Raw genomic sequence first — 22,908 nt, forward strand, 5'->3', positions numbered from 1 at the left:
GGGAAGACGTGTTTAATGAGAAAGCGAGGGAAAAAGGAGTAGGGAGGGAAAAGTTGTGAGAATCATGTGCTTGGTTATGTGTAATGGATATCTCATGTATAAACGACACCGCCACGCTGTGGCATGTGCTGTCTTACTTCTTTTCTTTTGTGTCAACTTTCAGCTACCGGTTGGGCCCTGATCTGGCCGGCCCGGGTATAATATATAATGCATATCCATTTCCATTTGTTGACAAATAAGCCCGGACAATTGCGTCTGATCCAAGTAATAATAAACTCGGCAGCACTTTCTCAGTGATAGTACCAAAAGCCTTGGAATTAAAACACTCGCGGAACTTGCACGCTTAGAATATATGGATCAGTTCAGCATGGCCGTCATGATGTAATCCCGTTTCCCGTCAAGGGATGTTTACATTCTACGCTGGAGAGCACAGTAGAGCCATTAGTGTTGATAAATACTTTGGGAACTCGTGAAAGTAATCCCCCTAGTAGCGCATTTTGGGCATGGGACGGATCGGATCGAGGTTTTGAAACGGCAAAAGCTATGAAGGTGAAGGACACGACGTACAAGGCGTTACTGGTGCACCACCGGTAACAGCCCGGGGGTTAATCCCTTGAAAGGAAGGAACCCAATCTTGGGTGTTACGATAGCATAGTCAAGAGAAAGAATGAGGGGCTAGACACGGTGTCCCAAATACTGCCAGCAGAGTTGGAAGCTGAACAGGAGAATAGGATGCATCACTGATGAACCTGAACCATGACCCGTCTAGGTGACAAACAACCTTTTTCCATAACTATCCATAACTATTAAAACCTCAAAATCAAAAGACTAGTTCCGGTAGCAATCTCCTTTCAACAAAATGCAAGCATAAAAAACTCACAGGTCGTGTCGTATTATTTAACCTGCGGCCTCCCCCCCGATCACAAATTCAGAGCATTTTGTTAGCTACGTGTCATACGTGTCACGCTGTCCTTGGCTGCATTGTATTGAACCAAGTGCACGGTGCAGTCAAGTTTTGTTCCCGTAGCCGAATCCTCTTACCCATTCGTTCAAACGCCGTCTTGTGGAACCTCTGGAGAAGCTTGCGATTAGCCGCTTGCTTTCGTATCGCTCCAACTTGGGTGCGCCTCCAAGAACGCCTGTAGCTCGTCACGCATTCGAGAGCCATCTTCCTCTCCAAAGAGCACCTTCTCCTCGCCCGTGCCGTCTTTAGGCCCTGTCTCCAGGTGCTCCGGCGTGCGAGCCTGGTCCGTCTTCAGTTTGGCATTGCATTCCTTGGTGAGAAAGTCGAGAAACTCCTTCTTGGTCTTTAGGTTGTCGGCACGTTCCGCCAAATCGAGGCATTCGCAGTGTCCGGGGATCCAACTTTCGGTGTAGAAATCGCAAACCCTGCCTCGCGAATGCCAACAGTCTATCGAGGTGCTCGCCCACTGCTCGACAAGCACAAGGAGCGTGGGTCCGTCGCGGTAGAGCCTCGCGTTTATGTCCACGCCGGGAGTCGACGCCAAGCGGGAGATTGTTGCCTTGGCCAAAAGGCCAGGAGCAAGGTGACAGGTGGGGACGTGATAGACCACGCGCGGCCCTCGCCTCCGTGGCCATAGGCAGCAGGTCGCTTTCAACAATGCGTAAAAGTAAAGCAGCCGGTTGAGCTCCTTCGCCGTCTTTCCGCCAAACACCGCGTCCAGGATGGACCCCCATGCCTCCAAGCAATGCTCACGAACCACGGGATCCGTATCTTCGGGAAGGTCGGCAGCCGCGAGGATCTTTGATAGGTACTCAATGTCGTCGAACGAGTAACGGCCGACAATGGACTTGATGACATATGCGTACGCTGGATCGGCGAGAAAGCGCCGATCTTTCATGAGCCGCTCGAACAAAATGGTTTCTGCCGCATCGGGGAATGGCGGATCCGTCATGTCGGCTGTCCCAGATATCATGCGGCTCAATCGTCGGGATGTTTCATCGAGACCCTCCTGCTCGACACTCAGAGGGCCCGGAGAGGCCAGCGCTACGCAGCTGGCGCCTTTCTCCAAGAGGTAGTCTACAGCTTTCTTGATGCCGGGTGTATTCTGAAGGGGCTCGCCCCGTTCTTCGATGGCGCGCAAAAATATTAATAATGGCGTTGCTCTTGTTATTCTCCGCTTGTATCCATGGTGTACCGAATAACATGGCATCCATGTGTTGATTTTGGCGCCGTAACGAAGGAGCAGGTCCATGATCTCGATCTCCTTGGTCAGATCAGGGTCCCTGCTTCGTGCCATGGCAAGTGTGGCCTTGAAAACTGGCACCAGAATATCGCTATCCCGGAGTTGGACTTCATCCTTCAGAAGATCCCTCAGGGCGACGGTCCCGTGAACTTCGGCGTCTTTTTCGAGCAAAAACTTGACCAACCGTACACATCTTCCTTCGACTGCTACTGCAAGCGACAATGCTGCGTAGTCCCTACGGACGTACGACGAATTCACAAGGCGCTCCATGACCTTCCACCAATACTGGTCAGGCGAAGTTGTACACCTCTTGACGACCCGCGCGAGCAAAAGAAAGTAAAGCTTGTGCGTGGCGCCTGGGTGATGGGGATGATCGAGGTAAGTAACCAGCATATCCCGCGACGTAGCGGCTTCTTGCGTCATATTTGCCGGCAGCCTACACCATGTCTCGAATACCAAGTCCGGATCGTCGAGTTTGGCCCCGGCGCGAATGAGGTACCGGAAAACACCCGAGCGCTGACACCCAGCGGCCAAGTCGAGCGTAGACATCTTTTCCTTCGATACCAAGGGCGTTCCAAGAAAAGACCCGACAGGGTACGGCTCTACTCCAGGAATTCCGCTTGTAACTGGAAGAGTGGAGATATCGGCACCGTACCTCAGCGCCAGCTGGACCACAGGCAAAGAGCCATACATACATCCCCATTTCATTGCCCTGTGTAAATTGTTGTCATTAATAACCATATGGAGAAGACGCAGTCGCAATAGCTTGCTACAGCGACTCAGCCGTGAAAGGTCGGCCAACCTAAGATCTGCAATAATGAAGTCCATAAGTTCTGGAGGCAGTGCCTCCAGAGAATTGGGTATCATGCTGAAAGGGGGACAGGGCCTCGCGGTGATACGTGGTGGGTATTTTAAAGCTTCCAGATCGCCGGCGTACGTGGGCAGGCGCGTAGGTGAAGCTGGTAGCGAACAGCAAGAAGTTGTTGGCAGGTTCGCTTAATTGAGCGGCTTTCAACTTGGATTACCCCATTTTGTGTGTGCCTTGTAAACACACAATCCCCAGAAATTACTCGGGAGCACATGGCGCCCAAGTTATAAGGCAGCACCAGCTAACAGTTGACAACAAGGTCCCTTCAGTCGCCACCCACATGTTTGGCCACCGAAGAAAAAAAAAGAAAAAAAAAAACAAGGTTTCTCTGCACATACACTAACCCTCACCAAACTCAAAAACATCCCTCACACCCTCACCCTCATCCGGCGTCACGGCAAGCTCCAGTAGCTCGTTTGCCAGCTCCGCCGTCTCGGCACTGATTCCAGCCTCGAGCACCAGGTCCTCCTCTGCAAAGTTGAGCCGCGCCAGCGTGAGCAGGTACCGCTGAGCTCCGCCGTGAGACGCCGCCAATTTCGATGCCACATTCTCGTCCACTGTCGCCGCCGTCATGACGAGTCTGTGAAGCAACGAAACGGCCGATGCGATGAGCACATGCAACAAGGCAGCGGGAGGTTTTACCTCGCCTCGGTTTTCGTCCTCTTCCTTCGTATCTGACAACGTAGAGTCAACTGGTGTAGACTGAGGAGGCCCTCGATCTTGTGTGGCGTCCGGATCAACCTGCGATGGTCTCTTGTCCATGGATACGTCCATGTGTACGTCCACATCCCCGAGCTTTGGGATGGCACTAGGGATATCCATGTCGTACAGTTGGTCAATAGCCCCGCTCAGCGCAGCAACGAGTCTTGGGATGGCATTGTTGCTCTGGACTAGTTTGGCAAGCCCAAACGAACTGCGTGAAAAGCTGACAAGGGTTTCCAGTGCAGCCAGCCTCGCCTCGCACTGCCGTCGACTGCGTGCTGGCGCCCATCTGGCAGGAGGTTCGGCGAGAAAGTAACTGATGCGGTCAATGAGCACTGGCGCCACGACGTCGACGTTCTTGCTTGGTTCGTCAGTGAGCGGGCCTACGGACGTTGACAAGGATGATGTGCGGAGTAGAACGAGCATGCCGAGAAGATCTTCGGGCTTTTGTTTCGGAGACAACATGGTGAGAACGAACTCGGGTTGGATCATGCTCCAGTATTGTTGTATAAAAGACGGTCTGGGGCTTTCAGACAGCGACTGAGGGTTTATCGAGTCTTTCGGCGAAGGAGTAAGGCATCCCAGGGCTGCGAGGTACATTACGCCGAGGACGCTGGTGGTATCAATGTTCACAAGCAATCGTTCAATGGCAGGATCCTGACTATTAGATAAATCTCCATCTGGGCTCTCGAAAAGAGGAATTGCAAGTAGGTGTATGGTTGCTTGTGCAATAGGTAAGAGGTAGGATATGATGTGGGGCGCAACAGACGTCGTCTGTAGCTGCAGCATGAACGAGAGAAGCGCCACGAGGTCATATATAGCCTCATAGTACTTTTCATGTAAGCACTGAGACCATAGCTCTATGAGCAGATGGGCAAAGTCAATGAGAAGGCGAACGGGTTCGAGAGGATTTCCCAGCAAGGAAAGCTTTGAAAAAATCAGAGATGCAAACGTCTGAGACTGGTCGGATGGGAACGAATACCGCGCAAACAGATCAAAGGTCAAGGGTTGACCGTGGACAGCACCATGATCTAGTACAAGTGTTAGGAACTAAACAAAGCAAATTTGTTAGTTTCCAGGACTGCGCGAGTTACGTTTTTCTCAGTTGAGGTCTGTCTGTATGAGTAGAGCAGCGGACATACATCAAATGGAAGCGCTGTGAGCCGGGAGTTGAGAGGATCAGCAGATCGGCCGTTAACAGGTGGCTGCCCATCCAACATGACAACATCATCTGTCTCTAGTTCGAGCAGTGGACTGTCTACCGCTGGTCGTTTCCGCTTGCCTTTTGTTGGTGTCCTTTCAACCTGGGATAATATTGGCGGCTGGATAGCGACAGGGTCCCTGGACCGACGGGCTGCCCCCTTACTTGGGCTGGGCACAAGCTCCATATCGTCGAAACCATCTGCCATGCCCCAATTGGTGCGGGCACCAGCACCCTTTTTCGGGGGTGTTGATCCGGCATCACGGTTACCGTCCTTTTCTTTATCGGACTTCCTCCCTTTCCTATGCCTGTTCCCATCTTTCAGGTCCTGCTGGACAAATTGAAGCTCTGTTGCTGCCGTCTTCTCCGCCGCCAAAGCCTGTTCGGCTATACGCTCTTGCTTGGCAAGCTGCTCAGCGTTCAGCTTGCGCAGCCGCTGCAAATCGGCCTCATGCGCAGCCTGGGCATTCTGGAGTTTGTTCCGCAGCAGCGCCGACTCTCCCTTGGTAGTCGTGAGGTCCTTCTGCAATGCGTTCACGCGAGCTTGAAGCGCAGCGATGATCTCGTTTGGAGCTCCGCCAGTCGGTTGGGGCGCCGTGAACTGACTTGGCTGGCCTGTGAATCCGGCATGTTGTTGATGCCGGCCGGCATTTGGATGTGCGGGACGTGGAGGGGGAACAGCACGGGAAGGAGGTCGTTGAAATGTGGCAGTAGGTCGGCTGCTGGTAGAAGGTCCCTGTTGGCCGTGAGGTGCCGCACCAGTCTGTGAGGAATTCGGATACCTGGGACGGTTCGAAAGAGCAGTGCGTGAATGCGCCACAGGGACAGCATTCCACTGTTGCCGAGACTGGGCAACAGCAGGAGCAACGCGGCCTTGTGGCAGTTGAGGCGGCTTAGCGGGATGTCGGGCAAGCTCGTCAAAAACTACTGTGTCGTCAAGGTCATCATCCTCAAAGTCTAAATTAAAAACCTCCCTGTGCTGGCTAGGTTGTTGGATCTGCGTCTGAGCTTGTGTGAACTGAATGGCTGTGTTCTCCAGCTCCTCGAGAGCATTATCGGGCAAGTCGTCAAAGCCATCATCGGAAAAGTCATCCATCGCCGCCGCTAGTTGTCTTGTTACTCGGTGGGACAGTAGCCATTGGTAGCCAGCCGTATGTGACGTCGAATCGACTTCTGTCTGTTTGTGCCCCGCCACAAGCCGCTAGACGCGTCGAAACGCGCATGGCAGGGAGTTTGTTCCGGAGCTCACCCAAATTTTCAAGAATAATCGTTGGACCGGGTGGGGCCGTGAAGCCTCCTTTCCCCACCTGATAGACCCTGTAATTTTTTGCATGTGACAAGGGTGTCGTCATCACTTCTCACATATGTAATACTTCAGTAATGGCTCAGCCACAGCCCAACAAAGGTGAAGCCACGCGACTCGCTGACCAGCTTGGCAGGTAGCTAAAACATCAGCAAGAACACCAGGTTGCATCCGCGGTGGCCGGCTCCCCCTGGTCAAGCCACAAAATTGACGTCGACGGGGGCCAAATTGGAAATCAATGCAAGCAAACCCGGAAACCGCACTGACGAGGACGTGCCCACATTTGAGGATTGTCGAGAGATCGCGCACTGCATCCTCGAGGGAGAAAAAAAAAGGAGCCGGCCTGGCTACATACAATACCTTTGACAGCGGGCTACTTGACAATACTCTATTTTGCTGGCCACGAGAAACAAAGGCGACCAGCCATCAAAGAAAGCCCGGACCAAAATTTCGATCCCACTGGCCGCACCATCAGTCGACGACTCGTGGCTAAGCTAAGCTCACCTGCAGCTCCAGCAAATCGCAGCACACAGCTTTGCCTGCGTGAGAACCTGCTGAACTACTGGCACGTCATCGGACCGGACTGCCTGCACCCGCGCAAAACATTCAAACACATAATTACTTTGCACCTTCAGCACAAAGGTCAGAAGCCTCACTTTCCCGCCGACCACTCGATAATACCAGCCTGCAACCCAACCAAAACGCGATCATGACGAAGCCGCGCAGAGGGGTAAGTTTCCCCCATCGTAAAAACGGCCTCTCCGACGGGCGCCGGTCTAGCTTTTCGGAGGCGAGCGAAGATGGGTCGCCGACAAAGATGCGATCAACCACCACTCTCAACAACATACAAGAGGTACGAGTTCAGGCGCGGCAAGGGCTACCCGGCATGGTTTCGCGATTTGAATGAGCGCTGATTGTAGCTAACCACCTCTCAGGCACCCCCGGCAACACCCCAAGACCAGGCAGTGGCAGACTACGAAAAGAAGAAGGCCAACTTTATCACGCGGACACTATGGACGTTTGTCATGATCGCCATCTTCTTCGGCGCTCTCTTCATGGGGCACATCTACATCATCCTGATCATTACCGCCATTCAGATCATCTCCTTCAAAGAGGTTATCGCCATCGCCAATGTTCCCAGCAAGGCCCGATCCCTGAGCTCGGCCAAAAGCCTGAACTGGTACTGGCTCGCATCGACCATGTACTTCCTTTACGGCGAGAGCGTCATCTACTACTTTAAGCACATCGTGCTTGTCGACAAAGTTTTGCTCCCTCTGGCCACCCACCACCGCTTCATCAGCTTTATTCTATACGTCTTTGGCTTTGTCTTCTTCGTCATGTCCTTGCAGGCTGGGCACTACAAGTTCCAGTTCACCAACTTTGCCTGGACGCACATGGCACTGTACCTGATTGTCGTGCAAGCACATTTCGTCATGAACAACATCTTCGAGGGCATGATTTGGTTCTTCCTCCCTGCTGCGCTGGTGATTACCAACGACATCTGGGCCTATATTTGCGGTATTACCTTTGGGCGCACCCAGCTCATCAAGCTGTCGCCCAAGAAGACGGTTGAGGGTTTTGTTGGCGCATGGGTCATGACTGTACTATTTGGTATAATTCTCACCCACTTCCTCACGCGCAGCAAGTACTTTATCTGCCCTGTCAATGTAAGTTCTCCATTCTCAGTCTCCCCGTCAGTCCTTTGCTAACACTCCTTCAGGATCTGGGAGCAAATATCTTCACCGGCCTTTCCTGTGACCCGAACCCGGCCTTCCTCCCGAGAACGTGGACGATGCCCGACTTCGTCTTCCTGCCGCGCGATTTTGGCAAGCTCAGCATTACTATGGCTCCTGTCCAGCTGCACACCCTGGTTCTGTCCACATTCGCGTCGCTCATCGCGCCGTTTGGTGGTTTCTTCGCCTCGGGTCTCAAGCGGACTTTCAAGATCAAGGATTTTGGCGACTCAATCCCTGGTCACGGCGGTATGACTGACCGCATGGATTGCCAATTTACGATGGGCTTCTTCACCTATGTTTACTACCACACCTTTATCGCGACGCACAAGATGGGCCTAGGGGGAATAATGGAGGACGCTATCACGGGCTTGACGCCTGACGAACAAATTGAGCTCATCCGGGGAATGGGTAGATACCTTGCGAACCAGGGCATCGTTGGTGCTGATGTAAGTGGCAATCCCCTTCGATCCTCGTGGATTCCAATAAGGTACTAACAATTGATAGGTTCTGTCATGTTTGGACTCGGCCTTGCCGATGAGGAGGTAGTCGGCGCCTCGTTCGGTAAATCTTTAGACCAGCCGTCTTGTTTCCTTTGTATCGGAGTGGGGATGAAAATCTAATGCTTGCTTCATATCGCTTGTGTCAGCATCATGTACTGATGGAAATAGGGCAGCTTGTACACGGCTATGACCAAACTCTTTTCTCAGATCTTGGACAAAAACATAGATGAACCCTTCTTCCTAGAACAAACATATATGGGCTAAAACTGAGTCGACGCAAGGAACCGCAAGTAAACCCAAGCCTTTTGCAGATTGGGCTAAAACATTAGCCGAACCACATGCTAGAACCAGCAGGGTCCAACGATAACGCAGTAGGCTTTGGGAAGAGGTGGCGGACGTGTTTCGCACTCATTACCGAACCATTTGACAACGGCAGATTATGGGATCAATGACTCGACAGTCGAGACTCTAGTTTGGTACGAAGTGTACTGTACAAATAGGTACGTATCCAGGTGGTGATTCAAATCAACGAATATCATCGCACTATATTTTTCACCCGCCGTTTGCCTCTTTTTTTTCTTTTTTTTTTCTTAGTCTTCTTGGGCTACAGAGGAGTACTTTAGCATCTTTGACAAGCCCCCAAAGCCAATGCAAATAGGTGCGTAGGTCTGCGCTCTTTTAGTCTAGAGCATCGAAAAATAATTGCTGTGGAGAACTTAACAAAGGTGTTCAGGACCACTGGAAAAAATACAGAGGTACACAAATCAGCGGTCGAGAAGAGGGGCATAACCTATGAATTTCAACAGCATCTCATCCCATAGAGCCGACGCCATTGATGTTGCCTTTTTATTTTCGAAGAGAATAGAAAGAAAAAAAAAAAAAAAAGATTCTGCTCCTTGAATTGATCAAATGGGTTTGCCATCGTTAGATTGGACACCTGACCAAGTCATCCACCAAAACGACCTTTTCTTGTTTTTGAGGCATCTTAGCTCCATTCTTTGCCTTGTCTGGACAAACATGCCAGCAAAGTGTCTCGACTTAGAGAACCATGCGGATCATATCGCACATGTGATTTCACGTCAACGTATCAACAGGGCTTTCATTTGATCGATCTCAATTCGTGGTTCTGTTCTTGCTCTTTTCCTGCTAGCATACACACCGCATAGCATCCAGTCGCTGCCTGCTAGGCACCGGGGCTATGTTACCGTCCCAAGACAAAATTTCCTACTCACAACTCACCCATGTTCTCCCCCTCCTCGTCGGCCTCGACGTAACCCTTGAGCCTCTCCTTGAGCTCCTCCACGTCGATCTCACCATCAACAACCCTGTCACCACCAACCTTGCCGTGCTTGTGGGGCGGGATCAGCACGCGGCCAACGACCTGGATGACGCCGTTGCGGGCGGGCACGTCCTGCACGGTCACGGGGATGTAGCCGTTGACCTTGACGCGGTACCAGCCGCCCCAACGGCCGATGTCGACGGCGACGTTCTTGTCGTCCAGGAGGGTAGGGAGGTCGATGTGGTAGTGCGATTCACCCTCGGCGACCAGGTCGTCTTCCTCGTCCCCGAAGCTCGGGCCGTTTTCGCGATGCTCAGGCCCGTAAAACGCGTCGCTGTACAGGGTCTGGTTGACGACGATGTGGTACTTGAGTATCGCCTTCAGGTACTTGATGCCCGTCTCGGTGTTGAAGAGGAAGGCGTTGGCGCGAGGTCCGAGACGTTCAAAGGCGCGGTTCGAGGGGGCAAAGACGGTCCCGCCGGCCATGGGCACCTTGTGGATGTAGTTGACAAAGTCGGTCTTTTCGTACGCCAGCAGCAGGGTGGAGAACTGTTGAGGGACGAGCGAGATGATGCGTCCGACCATGGGAGGTGGGACGAGGAGGTGGTCGACGGCGTGGATGACGCCGTTCTTGGCGAACTGGTAGGTTTGGAGGAGTGTTTGTTAGCTTCTATTGGGGGACATCGTAGGTGGAAATTGGATTAAGCATTGTCAAGAGGCGAACTTACAAAGTTGGCTCCCACGACCTTGCTGAAAAAGTTGATCCTCACGCCGCCAAGGCCGACGCGAGCACGAAGGCGCTGGTGGTGACCGCCGAGCCACGACTCCTTGTACGCGGTCGGGATGGTGTGCGTGTGCAGGATACGGCCAGCCGGGTAAAGGCCAATGCCAACGTGGTACTTGAGCAAGGCCTCGACGACATCCTTGGGTGGCTGCTTGTCCTTTCCATGGTCGGGGATTCTCTCAAACGCCTTGTCGGTTGGGACAAACAAGGTCAGGTTCCCACTGTCAGTGCTCTTGAGAAGCTCCACGACGTCGGGAAAGTCCTCAATGAGCTTTGAAAACTTGGTAGTGTACTTGCTCTTCTTAACGAGCTCGTAGATGCTCTCGTTGGACCTGTGGGGCTTGTGGCCGCGGCGCGGGCGGTCGGCCTCGCTGTCGTCGCTTTCCGTCTCGGAAGAGAACAGCCGCAGCTCGTCGTCGAGCACGTGGCTGAGCGTCTGTTTGCCATTCTCGATGCCCTGCGAGACGAAATCAATTGCGTCGCCGGCGGCATACAGGAGCGACTCCCGGCTCGGCAGGTGCTCGAGGACGCTGTCCCACCAGGCGACGACCTTGTCGGCGGAATGCTCGATCGAGAAGTGCTGCTCGAGTGGGGCCGCTGGAGTAGGGCGCTGCTGGGATTGCTCCGGAACCAAATGGCTAAAAAGCTCCGTGTCGGGAATGACGAAGGAGGACGCCAGGCCCGCCAGGGGCAAGATAATATTTCCGTATCTCATTGTTGGATTGACTGCAAAATCCGAGGCTTTGGTTTGATGCTCTCAAGCCGGAGCTCTTTAGAGTTGTAGACGGGGTGAAAAATGGTAAAAAGGCAATTCAGTAGACCAAGTATATTCTTAAAGCTAACTTCTCCGTTTCTTTTCAACAGGGGCTTCGGAACATTCGGATGTACCGCATTGCGCGGGTGCCACATCATATGGGGAGCCTGCGTTCGTACTCTGGGCTGAGTTTACAAGTCCCTGACGTCACGAATAGTGCCATCGAGGTGCTGTAGCTGAAACGTTGTGTGCGGGATTCAGCCAATGTCAACTGTCGGACTCCAAATCTTCCCCGCACTCCCGATGCCATTCCAAAAAAAAAAACAAAAAAACAAGAAGCCGCCAATTGCTCGGTTATACTGTACTATGGGTACTGTAATAATCCATACCAGTTTTACCCCATAAGATAGCGATATCGAATACCAAGTGTAGCCGTCACCGGTTGACAAATAGCAGTATCATTTAGTGACTTGGCCAAGCACACATCGAGATCCTATTCAACTAAGAATTATTCTACAGAACGATAGATTCTAGTGTACTGCAAACAGGTTACCCCTTTTAGCATCAAGCATCTAATATCAACCCTCGATGAACTCCAACAATCCAACCCCTCTTTCCAGACAGGTTTCTAGTGGCTTCTCACGGCTCAGCTATTCCTTGGGCAGAGAGTACCGTAATAAAGGTTGCGCGGCTTTTAGTGTGCAACCCAGGCTATCCCCACCATGCCAGGGTCCAATCAGGGAAATACGGCGTTACATTTTTCAGAGGGTGTCCAGCATGAACCAGCAGCGTATTTTCTGATCCATCCCTCTCTAAAACTTCCATCAGACAGACCTACTGTACATATCTGTAATAAACTTTGTTCCCCAACTCTATATGTCATCTTTACAGCACTGAGTCCGCGGACCCATCTGACTCGCATAAAAAGCTTCAGATGGCGCAACCCATGAAGCATCTGCCGAAACGTATGTCTGTTGCTGGGTGGAATCAACTTAAACGCCGACTCCTCCTCCCAAGCTCGTACCCGCGTCCGCAGTCTCAATCGATGGGATCCGCGAACTGCCTCGACGGTAGGTCGGCACGTAAGAACAACCGTTTACTCGCTGGTGCTGCCACTGCAAGAACCACGTGACTGGTTGTTTTTGTCATCGTCCCCCCCTTTGGGCGTCAGGTGGAAAACTTCGCTTACTCTACTTTCCTGCGACTTGGTGACTTCGACCACCGCCTGCACATTAGACGGAGACATGTAAGGATCGAGACGGGAGCCCGCCTCATTGACGGCCACGTGGCCCGGGGGACTATCTTCTTTGTTTAGCAGGTTCCTTAACTCCTCGGGCGAGGTAATGTGACTCGGCGGGTCTGGCCACTCTGCCTGGCCGGTACTGTCTAATGGGAGGTCTATGTGCAAGTTTCTGCACCTTTCGCCAAAGCGACAGTATCCATTGAGGTAATCTCTGCAGACCACGAAGTCGGAAAGTGATTTTGGGAGCTCTTTGGCTCTTTGACGCGCAGAGGCTAGTTTCCTAGTGTTGGAAGTCGTGCTTTTTTTACTTTGATCTGGCCATGGCGCTTTTACAATTTTTGAAGCGACTTCAGCCATAGGTGAGGTTTCGGTTTGGGAGAAAGATACGCCAGCAGCCACACCCCGGACAGAAGCAGATTGCTCGGGGATTTGGAGCAACGTAGGCCTGAAGACGTCATAGAGCTCTTCCACTCCGAGATCTAACTTTGTATATTCATCATGAAAGTAGATTCCAGGGGCTTTAAGCAGCGTAAAGAGATCCTTCTTTCCGACAAAGGAAGTAAGTTCTGAAATGTAGCCGACATCATGGCAGCCTGCAAAGTATATGTGTTTGCACTGGGGGTTTTCGGCGTGGAGCTTCAACATGGCTCGGACCTTAAAATCAGCGTTCTCCTTTAGCGGGCCCGCATCGACAAAGTCGAAGAGACCGTACGACTTGTTGAAGTTTGCAACAAAGTGACTCAACAATGCACGGGTCTCCATGCCTGCCACCCCAGTCTTGCTGAGAATCTTTGACAGGCCGCCCACGTTTGCGTATATCCGCACCATTATCGCGCAGTGCTCCAGTCCCTTTCGGCGAAGGCTCTCCCGGACGCAGTCGTGGAGCAGCTGGGCAGAGACTCGACCGGCATCTGGGTTGATTTTTTCCACATTTTGCTTGAAGACGTAGCCGTCGCCATCGATTAGCACCAGGGCGAAGGGGTTCCGGTCCTGACCCTTTGCTATCTGCTTGTACCGCTCCCTCGCCTCCCGCTCCACTTCATAGTCGCTCTTGAGCCACTTGTAATGCTCGATCAGGGCACCGTAGCGTTCGAGTAGCTGGGACAGGGTGTTGTTCCGCTGGTAAATTCTTAATTCGGCGCCGGCTCGGCTGATTTCCTCGTCGCTAAGAATGTTCCCATAGTAGCTCTTGGTACGTTCTGCGCCTGTCAGGAACTTGGAGCGCTTTGTTCGGGCTCTCGGCTGGTGATAAGGAGAGGCCGCATACTCTGTAGCCTCTCGTACATAACCTAGAAATCGACGACGTCCCGGCGGTCTCGTCATGGTACTGTTGAATGATTGAATGATTAAACGATTGATTGATTGTCGCTGCTTGCCTTTGTCTTCGTATCGGACAACGCGAGCAAGTTTGCCCGTGTATTAAATTTCGAGAGCTCGAGTGGGTCGCAAGATCGATACAGGGGATCGACGCACGGATTACCTGACTTCGAAAGGCTGAGTCGGAGTTGATATTAAAGAACGCTTTAGGCTACCGGCATTACATATGTTACGAGCAACAGCCTGACTGCGGGCGATTTTGCGTCAGACGCCAGGCTTCTTCAACCAACCCAAACGAGACCAGGTAAAACGTGCGTCGTCGTATTTGCTGAAAGAAAAAAAAATTACCTACCATTCTACGATGCTAATGCAGTGAATACACGTGCCGGGTGGGGAACGCCACCTAAACATCCACCAGCGGAGCCACACTAACAGCCAGGGGAGGCAGGCCGCTAAAGGCTCAAGCGGCAACCTTACTTCAGCAACCTACCCATCCAATTTAGGGCTTCTGAATAAAAACAACATGAATTTATACGTTGTCAACGACTAATCCGCAATATTGAAAAGCCTGAAAATTGACATAGATGAATTCAAGCCCGCTGCGATGGCGATGATACTCACCACATGCATGTTGGAAAAACTGTGGTGATAGCTAAGCAAGCAGTCGCGATCGCGCAGCCGAGTAACCGGGATGCCAGGGTTGTTTGTGGTGTGGAGGGTATTCCCCGGGGGGGTGGGGGGATGTTCTGAAACGAGACTACGGATCCGCAGAGGTTCACATACTGACGAGGTCTAGAAAATTTAGGTTGCAATGCAATGGTATGGGTTTGAAGCAACATGGAGGAAACGGGTAGTGAAGGCGAATTTTCATTCATGTTCTCATAGGCACACTTTAATACCCAATACGAGGCTTAAGCCAGACAAACATATTAAAAGAATCTGATAGGAGCACTGGATTTGTGATCGGATGACATGCAACCCTCGATCGTCAAAACCTCAGCATGGCAGCCATCCTTGCAGATCTGTTCCACAAATCTATCATTGAACAGTTTGGCTTTCAAACGACATGTCATGTCGAGGAAAAATGCCAATATGGTATGACACCGACTAGTAAATTTCAAAACGAGGGTATTCGCGCGCGATAGAAATTTCACAAAGAAAAAAAAAACCCCCCGATTCGCCTGTCCAGCTTGCAGCCGGTCAATCCCCCGCAATGCATAAACCCTTGGCTAGCCTAGGACCGAGTTGCTATCGTCTTGGACCAGGATGGCTGAGGCAGATGATGTGAAGCCTCAACTACGGGCATGTGCCCGATGGTTGAGGATGTGGCCGTCGTGTCGACGGACCTTCGGTGTCGGTCAGCCATGACGCGGTGCTCGGCCTTCTTGGCCGGCGAGAGGCTGGAAAGAGAAAAGCGACGACTGTACACAAGGTGATAGTTAGTAATCTGCTGGGAATTAGCTTAATTATATGTGAAAACTCACGCCATGATTGTTTGATATGTTCCCGTAGGTGGAGATTGTGTGTTTTTGTAAAATGTTGCTTGTTTGAGAAAGTTGTGTTTGTTGCTTATGTGCATGCTATGAGGAGAGGATTGATGAAAACAGAGAATCTTGAAAAATGGAAGCCCGAGGAAGCCTGGGCCTTAATTTATAGACAAAACCACTAGCAGCACTGCAATTTTACAAACGTCCGTCAGCGGTCTCGCGGCGAGCGTGGCAGTGTCGCCCGACGATATGCAAGAACAGCAAAAGCTCGACGGCGACAACGTTGAAAATGTCGACCTTTTGATGATCATGACGTTGCTCCACTTTTGGAGGGTGGCCAGGAGTCTTGTCACCTGCGGGCGATTTTGACGGCTTACCGTCGCCACTTAATCTAAGCTTGCCAATGGCAGAGATGCCCACAGTTCGCTTAGCTGGCGGATTGACGGCAATCAGACTTAGCAGGACCCTTCTTGCATCACAGCGCTGAAGCGAGAGCTGGAGTTGGTGTGGAGGGTTTATAAACCCAAAGCGAATGACGTTGCCAGCGCGTCCCCGAAAAGCTCATGTAGGTTCCACTCTAACCAAATTCGCAGCCTTTTTTGTTGTTACTCTGATTAAATCAATCCATCAAATCAAGTAGCCTTTTCTTTGGCTCTGTTATGTGAGCTTTGTCACATACCTTCTCAACACCGGTTAATGGGCCATAATGAGACTGGAAAATAGTCGCAGGATAGGTTCGTGTTGTCTGCCGCTGGCTCGGGCATGTCCTTGTTGCGAGGGCCTGACTTGCGAGCTTCAAGAACCTGTCACCTGCAGACGAAAGAATGGAAAATTTATCTCTGGTAAGTTCCAGCTCGCTTTCAGCTGCCCCTATGCATTCCGGGATCCCCTTGGTCCCCTCTGCGTCGATTAGTTTCTCGGCGCCGCCGGTGATGACTAGGGAGGCGGGAGGATCAAGAAAACACTGCCTAACATATTGCAGTATCATATTGTGAAGAAAGAGTAAGCCTGTTTTCCAGTTACAGCTCAGCCTTGGTTGTAGTGTGGCATGCGTTGATGAAGAATAGTCACTTACTCGTTTGCTTGGGCCAAGAGTTCATGGGGAATGACGGCATGCACTGGGATGACTGCAAAAGAACATTTTATAAGGTAGCAAAAAAAAAAAAAAAAGAAATCTTTCTCTAATTTTGACTGTTCGGGTATCTAAGGAAAGTACTAAACAGATATTTTTTGTACATTATGATACATTACATTATGTTTGATGACGTCCCTGAAGCCATCCCTGAAGGGCTAGTCTCTCCCTTCCCGACTGCACCTTACCACCTGCCACCCTGCTGGGCCGGCATACCACTGACTTCTGGCGTGGTTCCCGAGTAGTAATCGGTATTCTCACCACCGGTATGATGGTTGGCAGTGTGTGCTGGCGGTGGTTTTGAACCCGGCGCGTAGGGAGGAGGAGGCACGGACTGTGCAGCATCATAATCGCTCTGCTGGTTCATCGGCTGTTGATGCTGCTGCTGCTGCTGCTGCTGCTGGGGCTGCTGCGATTGCGGGTAACCGCTGTTGCTGTAGTAGTACCCATTGTTGGTGTTGGTGGTGCTGACGCTATTCCGCCAGCCGCCTCCCCACTTGTGACTCGGGGCCGTGGCGCCGCCGGCGACCATAGCGGATCGGCGACGTCGTCGGCGGAGGATGCCGAAGCAGACGCAAAAGAAGATGGCGACAAGGCCGATCACCAAGCCGATGATGGCACCGATGGGCATTACCCGCCGGTTGCGGTATCGGTTGTTGCCGTAGTATTGCCGGGCGACTAGTGTGGCAGTATTTTGTGCTTGCTCCAATGGGACGTACATTTTGATCGATAACAGTTGTGTATGTTTTTTTTTTTTTTTTTTTTTTTTTTTTTTTTTCCTTCTCGGGTGTGTATGAGTTTGTAGGATTTGGATTGTGTTTGGCAGAGTGGATGGTCAACTTCTGCAAAGGATTGATGAGGACGTAAAGACAATCAGCAAAACCAGCAAGCAACCTTCGCTGGCTGTCCTTTTAAGGTCAAACCAATTCGTCAAAAGAATGCCCCGCGGAAAATGAGCCATACTATGGTATTGCTCCTCAGCCATGCTCGGTAGGCCAGCCAAGAATCGCATGACTTCATTCTGACTTGTTCATAAATGGACGTATGGGAAGATAATGATGATTCTGCACACCAACGAACTATTGGAATGAGGCTTGGTGACGGCATGACGCCGATCGAAGAGATCGCCACTTGAGTTTCTCCACTGCGCTCCCTGCATTTTTCTTGTCTGACGCCAACGAACCGGTAGCCTGCTGGACCCTTTTTCCTTGAGTGGAACCTGTAGTGGCACCAATAGCGTCGGATCGTGTTGGCAGTAGCGGTACAGAGTCTTCACCACAGCTCATGAGGAATTTACAGCGTCCTTGGAAATCGCATTTCTGTATTGTATATCTTATCACACTCAGTCGCAGACGTTTTCTTTTCGCTTAGTTTTCTTGATTCCAAAATGTACAAGGCAACTTTGGCCTGGTTGGTTCCATCGCTCCTCACGTGATAGACAGTTCCATGTACCTGGGGTATTCTGCACGTGACGGCGTACTGGCTAGGGTGTCTTGGGCCTGTCCCTTGGTGTCAAAATTTTCCCGACGCGCTTGGTAAACACGTGACGATGCCATCGACAACTTTGGCGACAGTCGAGCCATTGGCTATACGGATATCTTTGTTGATCTGAGCTCATTTGCTCGGTGGCCTTGCGCCAACTATCAAGAGTCGGAGCCTCATTAGAGCCCTGGCCGTACTGCGTTGTGTGCTCGCGTCATGACGGCCTTGGCCCGGCTTCTGTCCGTAGGCCGACATCATGCTACGGTCAGCTTAAGACATAGGCCGCTAGCAGCCAGATGTGTTACCATCTATCGCCCACAGAAACACATTTATTCCTTCCAAGAACCTGACAGAAACTCCGGTCACTTCGCTCAATTTCACTCGATTGGTAGTTTACCTAGTGAGGTTGAAGACGTTGGACTTTCCAAGTCCGGCGAGTGGTCTGGACTTCTAGACCCCAAGACTCGTGAAGATGGAGAGTCACGGCATCCAGGCCAGCTTGATCAGGATAGCGCTTCGCATGAGGATGGAAAGACAGAAGCAGCCGACGCCACACCGACCTGGATGAAAATACTCCAAACAGCTGTTATTGACGAACATGGACAACACAATCCCCTGGCCAACAATCCACAAGCCGCGTCCAAAGACATCAAGCATGGTGTCATCCGCGACTTCGAGTACTTTGTGCCACACCTACAAGGTCCTCTATCTGCACTGGCTGCTCATGACCGCGCTGTCATCGACAAACACATCGAATCCATATTGCAGGGAGCGTTTTTATTTGCGCAACTAGATCCTCTAGCCAACCACGCGTACAACGATCCGAAAGGGTGGCTTCAGATCTCATCCTCTAATGTCCAGCCCGATGGATTGGATCAGATATTCCAATCGACCATCCAGGCTCGTACGCCTGATTCAGAACTTGTAGGGGTTGGACATGGTGCCAATGCCCTAGACGCCACACGAGCTGCCTGGCTGGACCTTTTGGTGTCTGGCCGTCAGGCAGTGTGGCTGCACAGAGTCAGGATTCTCGATCCCAACCTGACTGAAGCGGACCTGTGCGACGAAAAACACTCCAAGTACGATATATTCGATATCTACACCAGCGCAGCGGCACGCGGGTCCATCCCGACTGTTGAACTGACGTCGGTGACCCTATACAATCCACGTAATGGGAAGTTGGCACCGCGCCACAAGTTCATCATAGAGGCTACGGGCTTGGGTATAAGCGCACACGCCGTGGCCAGGAGTGCATTTGCCGCCAAGAATATGGCGGAGAACATTTTCATGGACAAGATCAAGGCTCTGGACGAGACGCAGCCTGCGAGTCCTGATGATGGCCTGCTCTCCATCGTCGGCACACCAGAAAACGCTGAACATTTTATCAAAACTTTCTTGAAAGCGCAGCGGAGCCAACGCCATGGCCTTTACTTCCCCGTTGACGTTACGATCACAACATGGCACCCATTGGGTGAAACAGACGAACTCCGTGCCGCCCAAGTTCTATGTAATCGACTACCCGTGGGGCCAGTCGTCATGCATTCTGGTGGCCTTGTAAAACTCAAGGCTCTGGCATCTTACGCAACAGCCCTTAGTCTAGCCGCCGAAACGTCAACTGCTGCTGAAGAGCCCAAGTCTGCGCAACCCTCTCAAGACATGATACCACTGCTGGAGATGCATCTCGATTCATCGTCTTTGCAAACCATGACCATCCCCCGGAGCACCCGATCACTGGTTGTACAGCGTCTGCCCGCCAATGTTGTGGAACACAACAACGGGGAGGAGCACGGCAAGGGGCCTGTTGGCGGTAAAAGATCATGGATCCTTCCATCCGCACGTGCCAAGTTGAATAGAAGCTTAGCTATGCGTTTAGAGGCATGCAAGGTCGATTCCCGTCTGGAACACATTAGGGCGCAGAGGGCAGAGCTACCCATACACAGATGCCGCAAACGATTGCTCAAACTAGTGAAAGGTAGTCAGTTTATGATAGTGACTGGCGCCCCCGGGTCCGGCAAAACTACTCAAGTACCACAAATACTTCTTGATGATGCTATCGAAAGAGGGTGCGGGGCAGAAGTGCGGATTCTGTGCCTACAACCCCGTCGCATTGCCGCTGTCTGGGTCGCCCAACGTGTTGCAGCGGAGAGAGGCGAACCAGTAGGCAATTCTGTTGGATATCAGGTTCGGTTTGACACCCGCCGTGATACCCAGCTGGGTGGTACCGTGAACTTTTGGACCAACGGTATTTTCTTGAAGAAGCTCGAAAGTGGAGTGGAAAACATCTTGGAAAAGTACTCTCACATAGTGATCGACGAAGTGCACGAGCGATCGCTGGAGTTAGATTTAGTGTTGGCCGTTTTGAAGAAGTCGATTGCTGAGCGGCTAGCCAAGCGGAAGAGCGCACCCAAGATCATCCTAATGAGCGCCTCTGTCGGTGACCCGAAGCAATTTCAGGAATACTTTGTCGACAGTATTCCTCGTGATCAGATGGGGATACCAAACGCAGGCGATATCTGCCCGCTCTTGTCGGTCTCCGGCCGCACATTCCCTGTCTCATCATCGTATATTGATCGGCTGATCCCGATGCTGAGAAAAAAACACGGCGAGCAGTTTGATCGGTTGCTGCAAAAAGAACCTGGCGGAAAGGAGACTGCCGAATATCTCGACATTGAGTTATCTTCGGAATGGGACATAGTCGACAAATTCTTGGCCGCAAGACATGCTGCATTTGTCCCCATCGACTTGGTGGCAGCAACCATTGCTCATATTGCCTCATCAGGAAAACCCGGTGCCATCCTTGTCTTCCTTCCGGGTTTGAGGCACATTCTTGCGGTCAACAATGCGCTGCGAAACCCGGCGGGGTTCTTGGGTGTCGACTTCAACGACACCTCCAAATTTAGGATCCAATTCCTGCACTCGACCATGCCGAGCCTCGACCAGAACGAGATCTTTGAGAAGGTTCCTTCTGGTTGTCGCCGCGTTATCCTTTCTTCCAACATTGCGCAGACCTCGGTGACAGTACCTGACGTCGTCTACGTGGTTGACACTGGAAAGACCAGAGCGCAAAGATATGATCCGTCAACACGCATCACCAGCCTGGCTACGGAATGGGAGACCCAATCGGATGTGATTCAGCGGCGAGGACGTGCGGGCCGCACACAGGAGGGCCATTACTACGCCCTCTACTCGCAACAGCGATGCCAGCGCATGGAAAACGCTGGCTTGCCCGACATGCTGAAGTTGGACTTGACGAGCGTCTGCCTGTCCGTAAAGGCCCTAGGCTTTGCAGGCAACATTGGTGACTTCCTCGCCGCCTCAATCACTCCCCCCTCCCCCAGTGCCGTGAAAGAGGCAGTTGACTCCCTCAAGGCCATGGATGCGCTGGCAGAAAACGAAAGAATCACCAGCCTTGGCCGTCTTCTCTGTCATATTCCTCTGGACCCGTCGCGTGGAAAGATGATACTCCTGGGGATGTTGTTCCGATGCTTGGGCCCCATGATAGTAATGTCGGCTCTCCCCGAAAGGACTTCACTTTTCGACTTGCCACCCGTTGGCCGCGTCGCGGCGAAGCAAGCTCAGAAGCATTTTGTCGTGGCGGACAGCGATCACCTTACCCAACTAAACGTCTACAATCAGCTGCAGAAGCAGGAACGATCAGACCCACGCACGGGCAGCAGTTTTGCTTACAAGAATTATCTAAATTTTAGGAAATATAAGGAACTGAAGCTGATCGCAGAGCAGATCGAGGACGTGCTCGTCGGCCACAGGCTGGTCCCAAGGAGGGATGAGGACGAGCGGCGCTTTTCTAGCGTCGGTGGCATTCAGCTCAACGTCAACTCGGGCAATGAGCAGTTGCTGAAGGCCCTGCTGGTCAAGGGTCTCTACCCGAACGTGGCCATCACGACTGCCAAAAGGCGCAAGTACATGGCGCTCAAAGCGGCGGCCACCGGCAACCATAATGTATACCTGCAGAATTCCTCGGTCATTTTTGGCGACCACGAAAAGTTCGAAAAATACTCGGCGTTCATGTACAACGGCTTGATCTCGCAATCCAACAAGACGGCCGCTTGGAACGTGTCCCACATCGAGAGCCCGCTGGTGCTGGCGCTGTTCGGTGGGCCCCTCCTCCGGCCCGAGCCGGACGATGCGGTGGTGCAGCAGCACCCGCTGCGGACCCCGGACGGTGACAAGTTTGGATTTGCATACATGGTCGGGCACCCGGACCACAACAATCCGCAATCGAGGACGCCGGCCGAGACGCTGGTGCAGTTCCGCGAGCACATGGACGCGGTGCTCAACGACGCCTTCCGGAGGCTTCTCTTCCAGCAGAGCGGGAAGTCTGCCAAGGCTGGAGCACAATGGGTTGACACTCCCGAACTCAAAGACGTTGTGGACAGAGTCGTGGTTTTGCTGACTTGTGAACGTACTCGCTTAGCGCTGCAGGAGCGATTGTAAACCTTTTTTTTTTTTTCTCTTTTATAAACACGTTTCACTTCATCGTATTCATCTTTGTACAATTAGATCATCCATAGATTGACGGAAAAGAGGGCTGAAAAAGTTTCCATGTAGATGTACTCCCAAAGACAGTCAAGGTTCCTACACGAGCTCCGAGAGTCATCAAAATATAATCATTGACGGCGGCGTTTGTTTATGTTGCAGACAAGACGGGCCAATCCTACTGCGACAAGAGGAAAGAAAGCAGCAGCGCATATAGAAGCGGGTAAAATCCGGTCAAATACGGTACCATGGACCCTTCGTTTTCCGGATGAGGGAGGGGGACTCGGGTCCAGATACGTAAGCTCCCAATCGAGCCAGCAGAGCTTGATGAGACGATGCGGAAGAAATGGCCCAAATGTCGGTCGGTGCTTCAAGTTGCTCGCGCTGATCACGGCGGGGAGGTTGATCAAATCCTG

General features: G+C 52.0%; 8 protein-coding genes across 8 annotated transcripts; 2 read left to right on the forward strand and 6 right to left on the reverse strand.

Moving 5' to 3' along the window:
* Positions 1-1,088: 1,088 nt before the first annotated feature.
* PpBr36_04148 (uncharacterized protein) lies at positions 1,089-2,756 on the reverse strand (the record flags this gene model as incomplete). The annotated part of the gene is made up of 1 exon (XM_029891312.1): positions 1,089-2,756. One exon carries the CDS (start codon positions 2,754-2,756, stop codon positions 1,089-1,091), a length of 1,668 nt encoding a protein of 555 aa, XP_029750380.1.
* Positions 2,757-3,414: 658 nt separating this feature from the next.
* PpBr36_04149 (uncharacterized protein) lies at positions 3,415-6,074 on the reverse strand (the record flags this gene model as incomplete). Its single annotated transcript, XM_029891313.1, has 2 exons — positions 3,415-4,827; positions 4,920-6,074. 2 exons carry the CDS (start codon positions 6,072-6,074, stop codon positions 3,415-3,417), a joined length of 2,568 nt encoding a protein of 855 aa, XP_029749598.1.
* A 916-nt stretch (positions 6,075-6,990) lies between these two features.
* PpBr36_04150 (uncharacterized protein) lies at positions 6,991-8,563 on the forward strand (the record flags this gene model as incomplete). Its single annotated transcript, XM_029891314.1, has 4 exons — positions 6,991-7,134; positions 7,217-7,948; positions 8,002-8,463; positions 8,522-8,563. The coding sequence occupies 4 exons, from the start codon at positions 6,991-6,993 to the stop codon at positions 8,561-8,563; spliced, it is 1,380 nt and encodes a 459-aa protein (XP_029749435.1).
* A 1,182-nt stretch (positions 8,564-9,745) lies between these two features.
* Positions 9,746-11,295, reverse strand: PpBr36_04151 (uncharacterized protein; the record flags this gene model as incomplete). Its single annotated transcript, XM_029891315.1, has 2 exons — positions 9,746-10,435; positions 10,525-11,295. 2 exons carry the CDS (start codon positions 11,293-11,295, stop codon positions 9,746-9,748), a joined length of 1,461 nt encoding a protein of 486 aa, XP_029749541.1.
* A 1,135-nt stretch (positions 11,296-12,430) lies between these two features.
* Positions 12,431-13,900, reverse strand: PpBr36_04152 (uncharacterized protein; the record flags this gene model as incomplete). The annotated part of the gene is made up of 1 exon (XM_029891316.1): positions 12,431-13,900. One exon carries the CDS (start codon positions 13,898-13,900, stop codon positions 12,431-12,433), a length of 1,470 nt encoding a protein of 489 aa, XP_029749174.1.
* A 1,228-nt stretch (positions 13,901-15,128) lies between these two features.
* On the reverse strand, positions 15,129-15,383 carry PpBr36_04153 (uncharacterized protein; the record flags this gene model as incomplete). The annotated part of the gene is made up of 2 exons (XM_029891317.1): positions 15,129-15,315; positions 15,379-15,383. The coding sequence occupies 2 exons, from the start codon at positions 15,381-15,383 to the stop codon at positions 15,129-15,131; spliced, it is 192 nt and encodes a 63-aa protein (XP_029749542.1).
* A 1,314-nt stretch (positions 15,384-16,697) lies between these two features.
* PpBr36_04154 (uncharacterized protein) lies at positions 16,698-17,234 on the reverse strand (the record flags this gene model as incomplete). Its single annotated transcript, XM_029891318.1, has 1 exon — positions 16,698-17,234. The coding sequence occupies one exon, from the start codon at positions 17,232-17,234 to the stop codon at positions 16,698-16,700; it is 537 nt and encodes a 178-aa protein (XP_029749162.1).
* A 1,017-nt stretch (positions 17,235-18,251) lies between these two features.
* PpBr36_04155 (uncharacterized protein) lies at positions 18,252-22,450 on the forward strand (the record flags this gene model as incomplete). The annotated part of the gene is made up of 2 exons (XM_029891319.1): positions 18,252-18,259; positions 18,388-22,450. The coding sequence occupies 2 exons, from the start codon at positions 18,252-18,254 to the stop codon at positions 22,448-22,450; spliced, it is 4,071 nt and encodes a 1,356-aa protein (XP_029749432.1).
* Positions 22,451-22,908: the final 458 nt, after the last annotated feature.

The sequence above is a fragment of the Pyricularia pennisetigena genome, chromosome 6 (genome assembly GCF_004337985.1).
Source record: "Pyricularia pennisetigena strain Br36 chromosome 6, whole genome shotgun sequence".
Classification (NCBI taxonomy): Eukaryota; Fungi; Ascomycota; class Sordariomycetes; order Magnaporthales; family Pyriculariaceae; genus Pyricularia; species Pyricularia pennisetigena.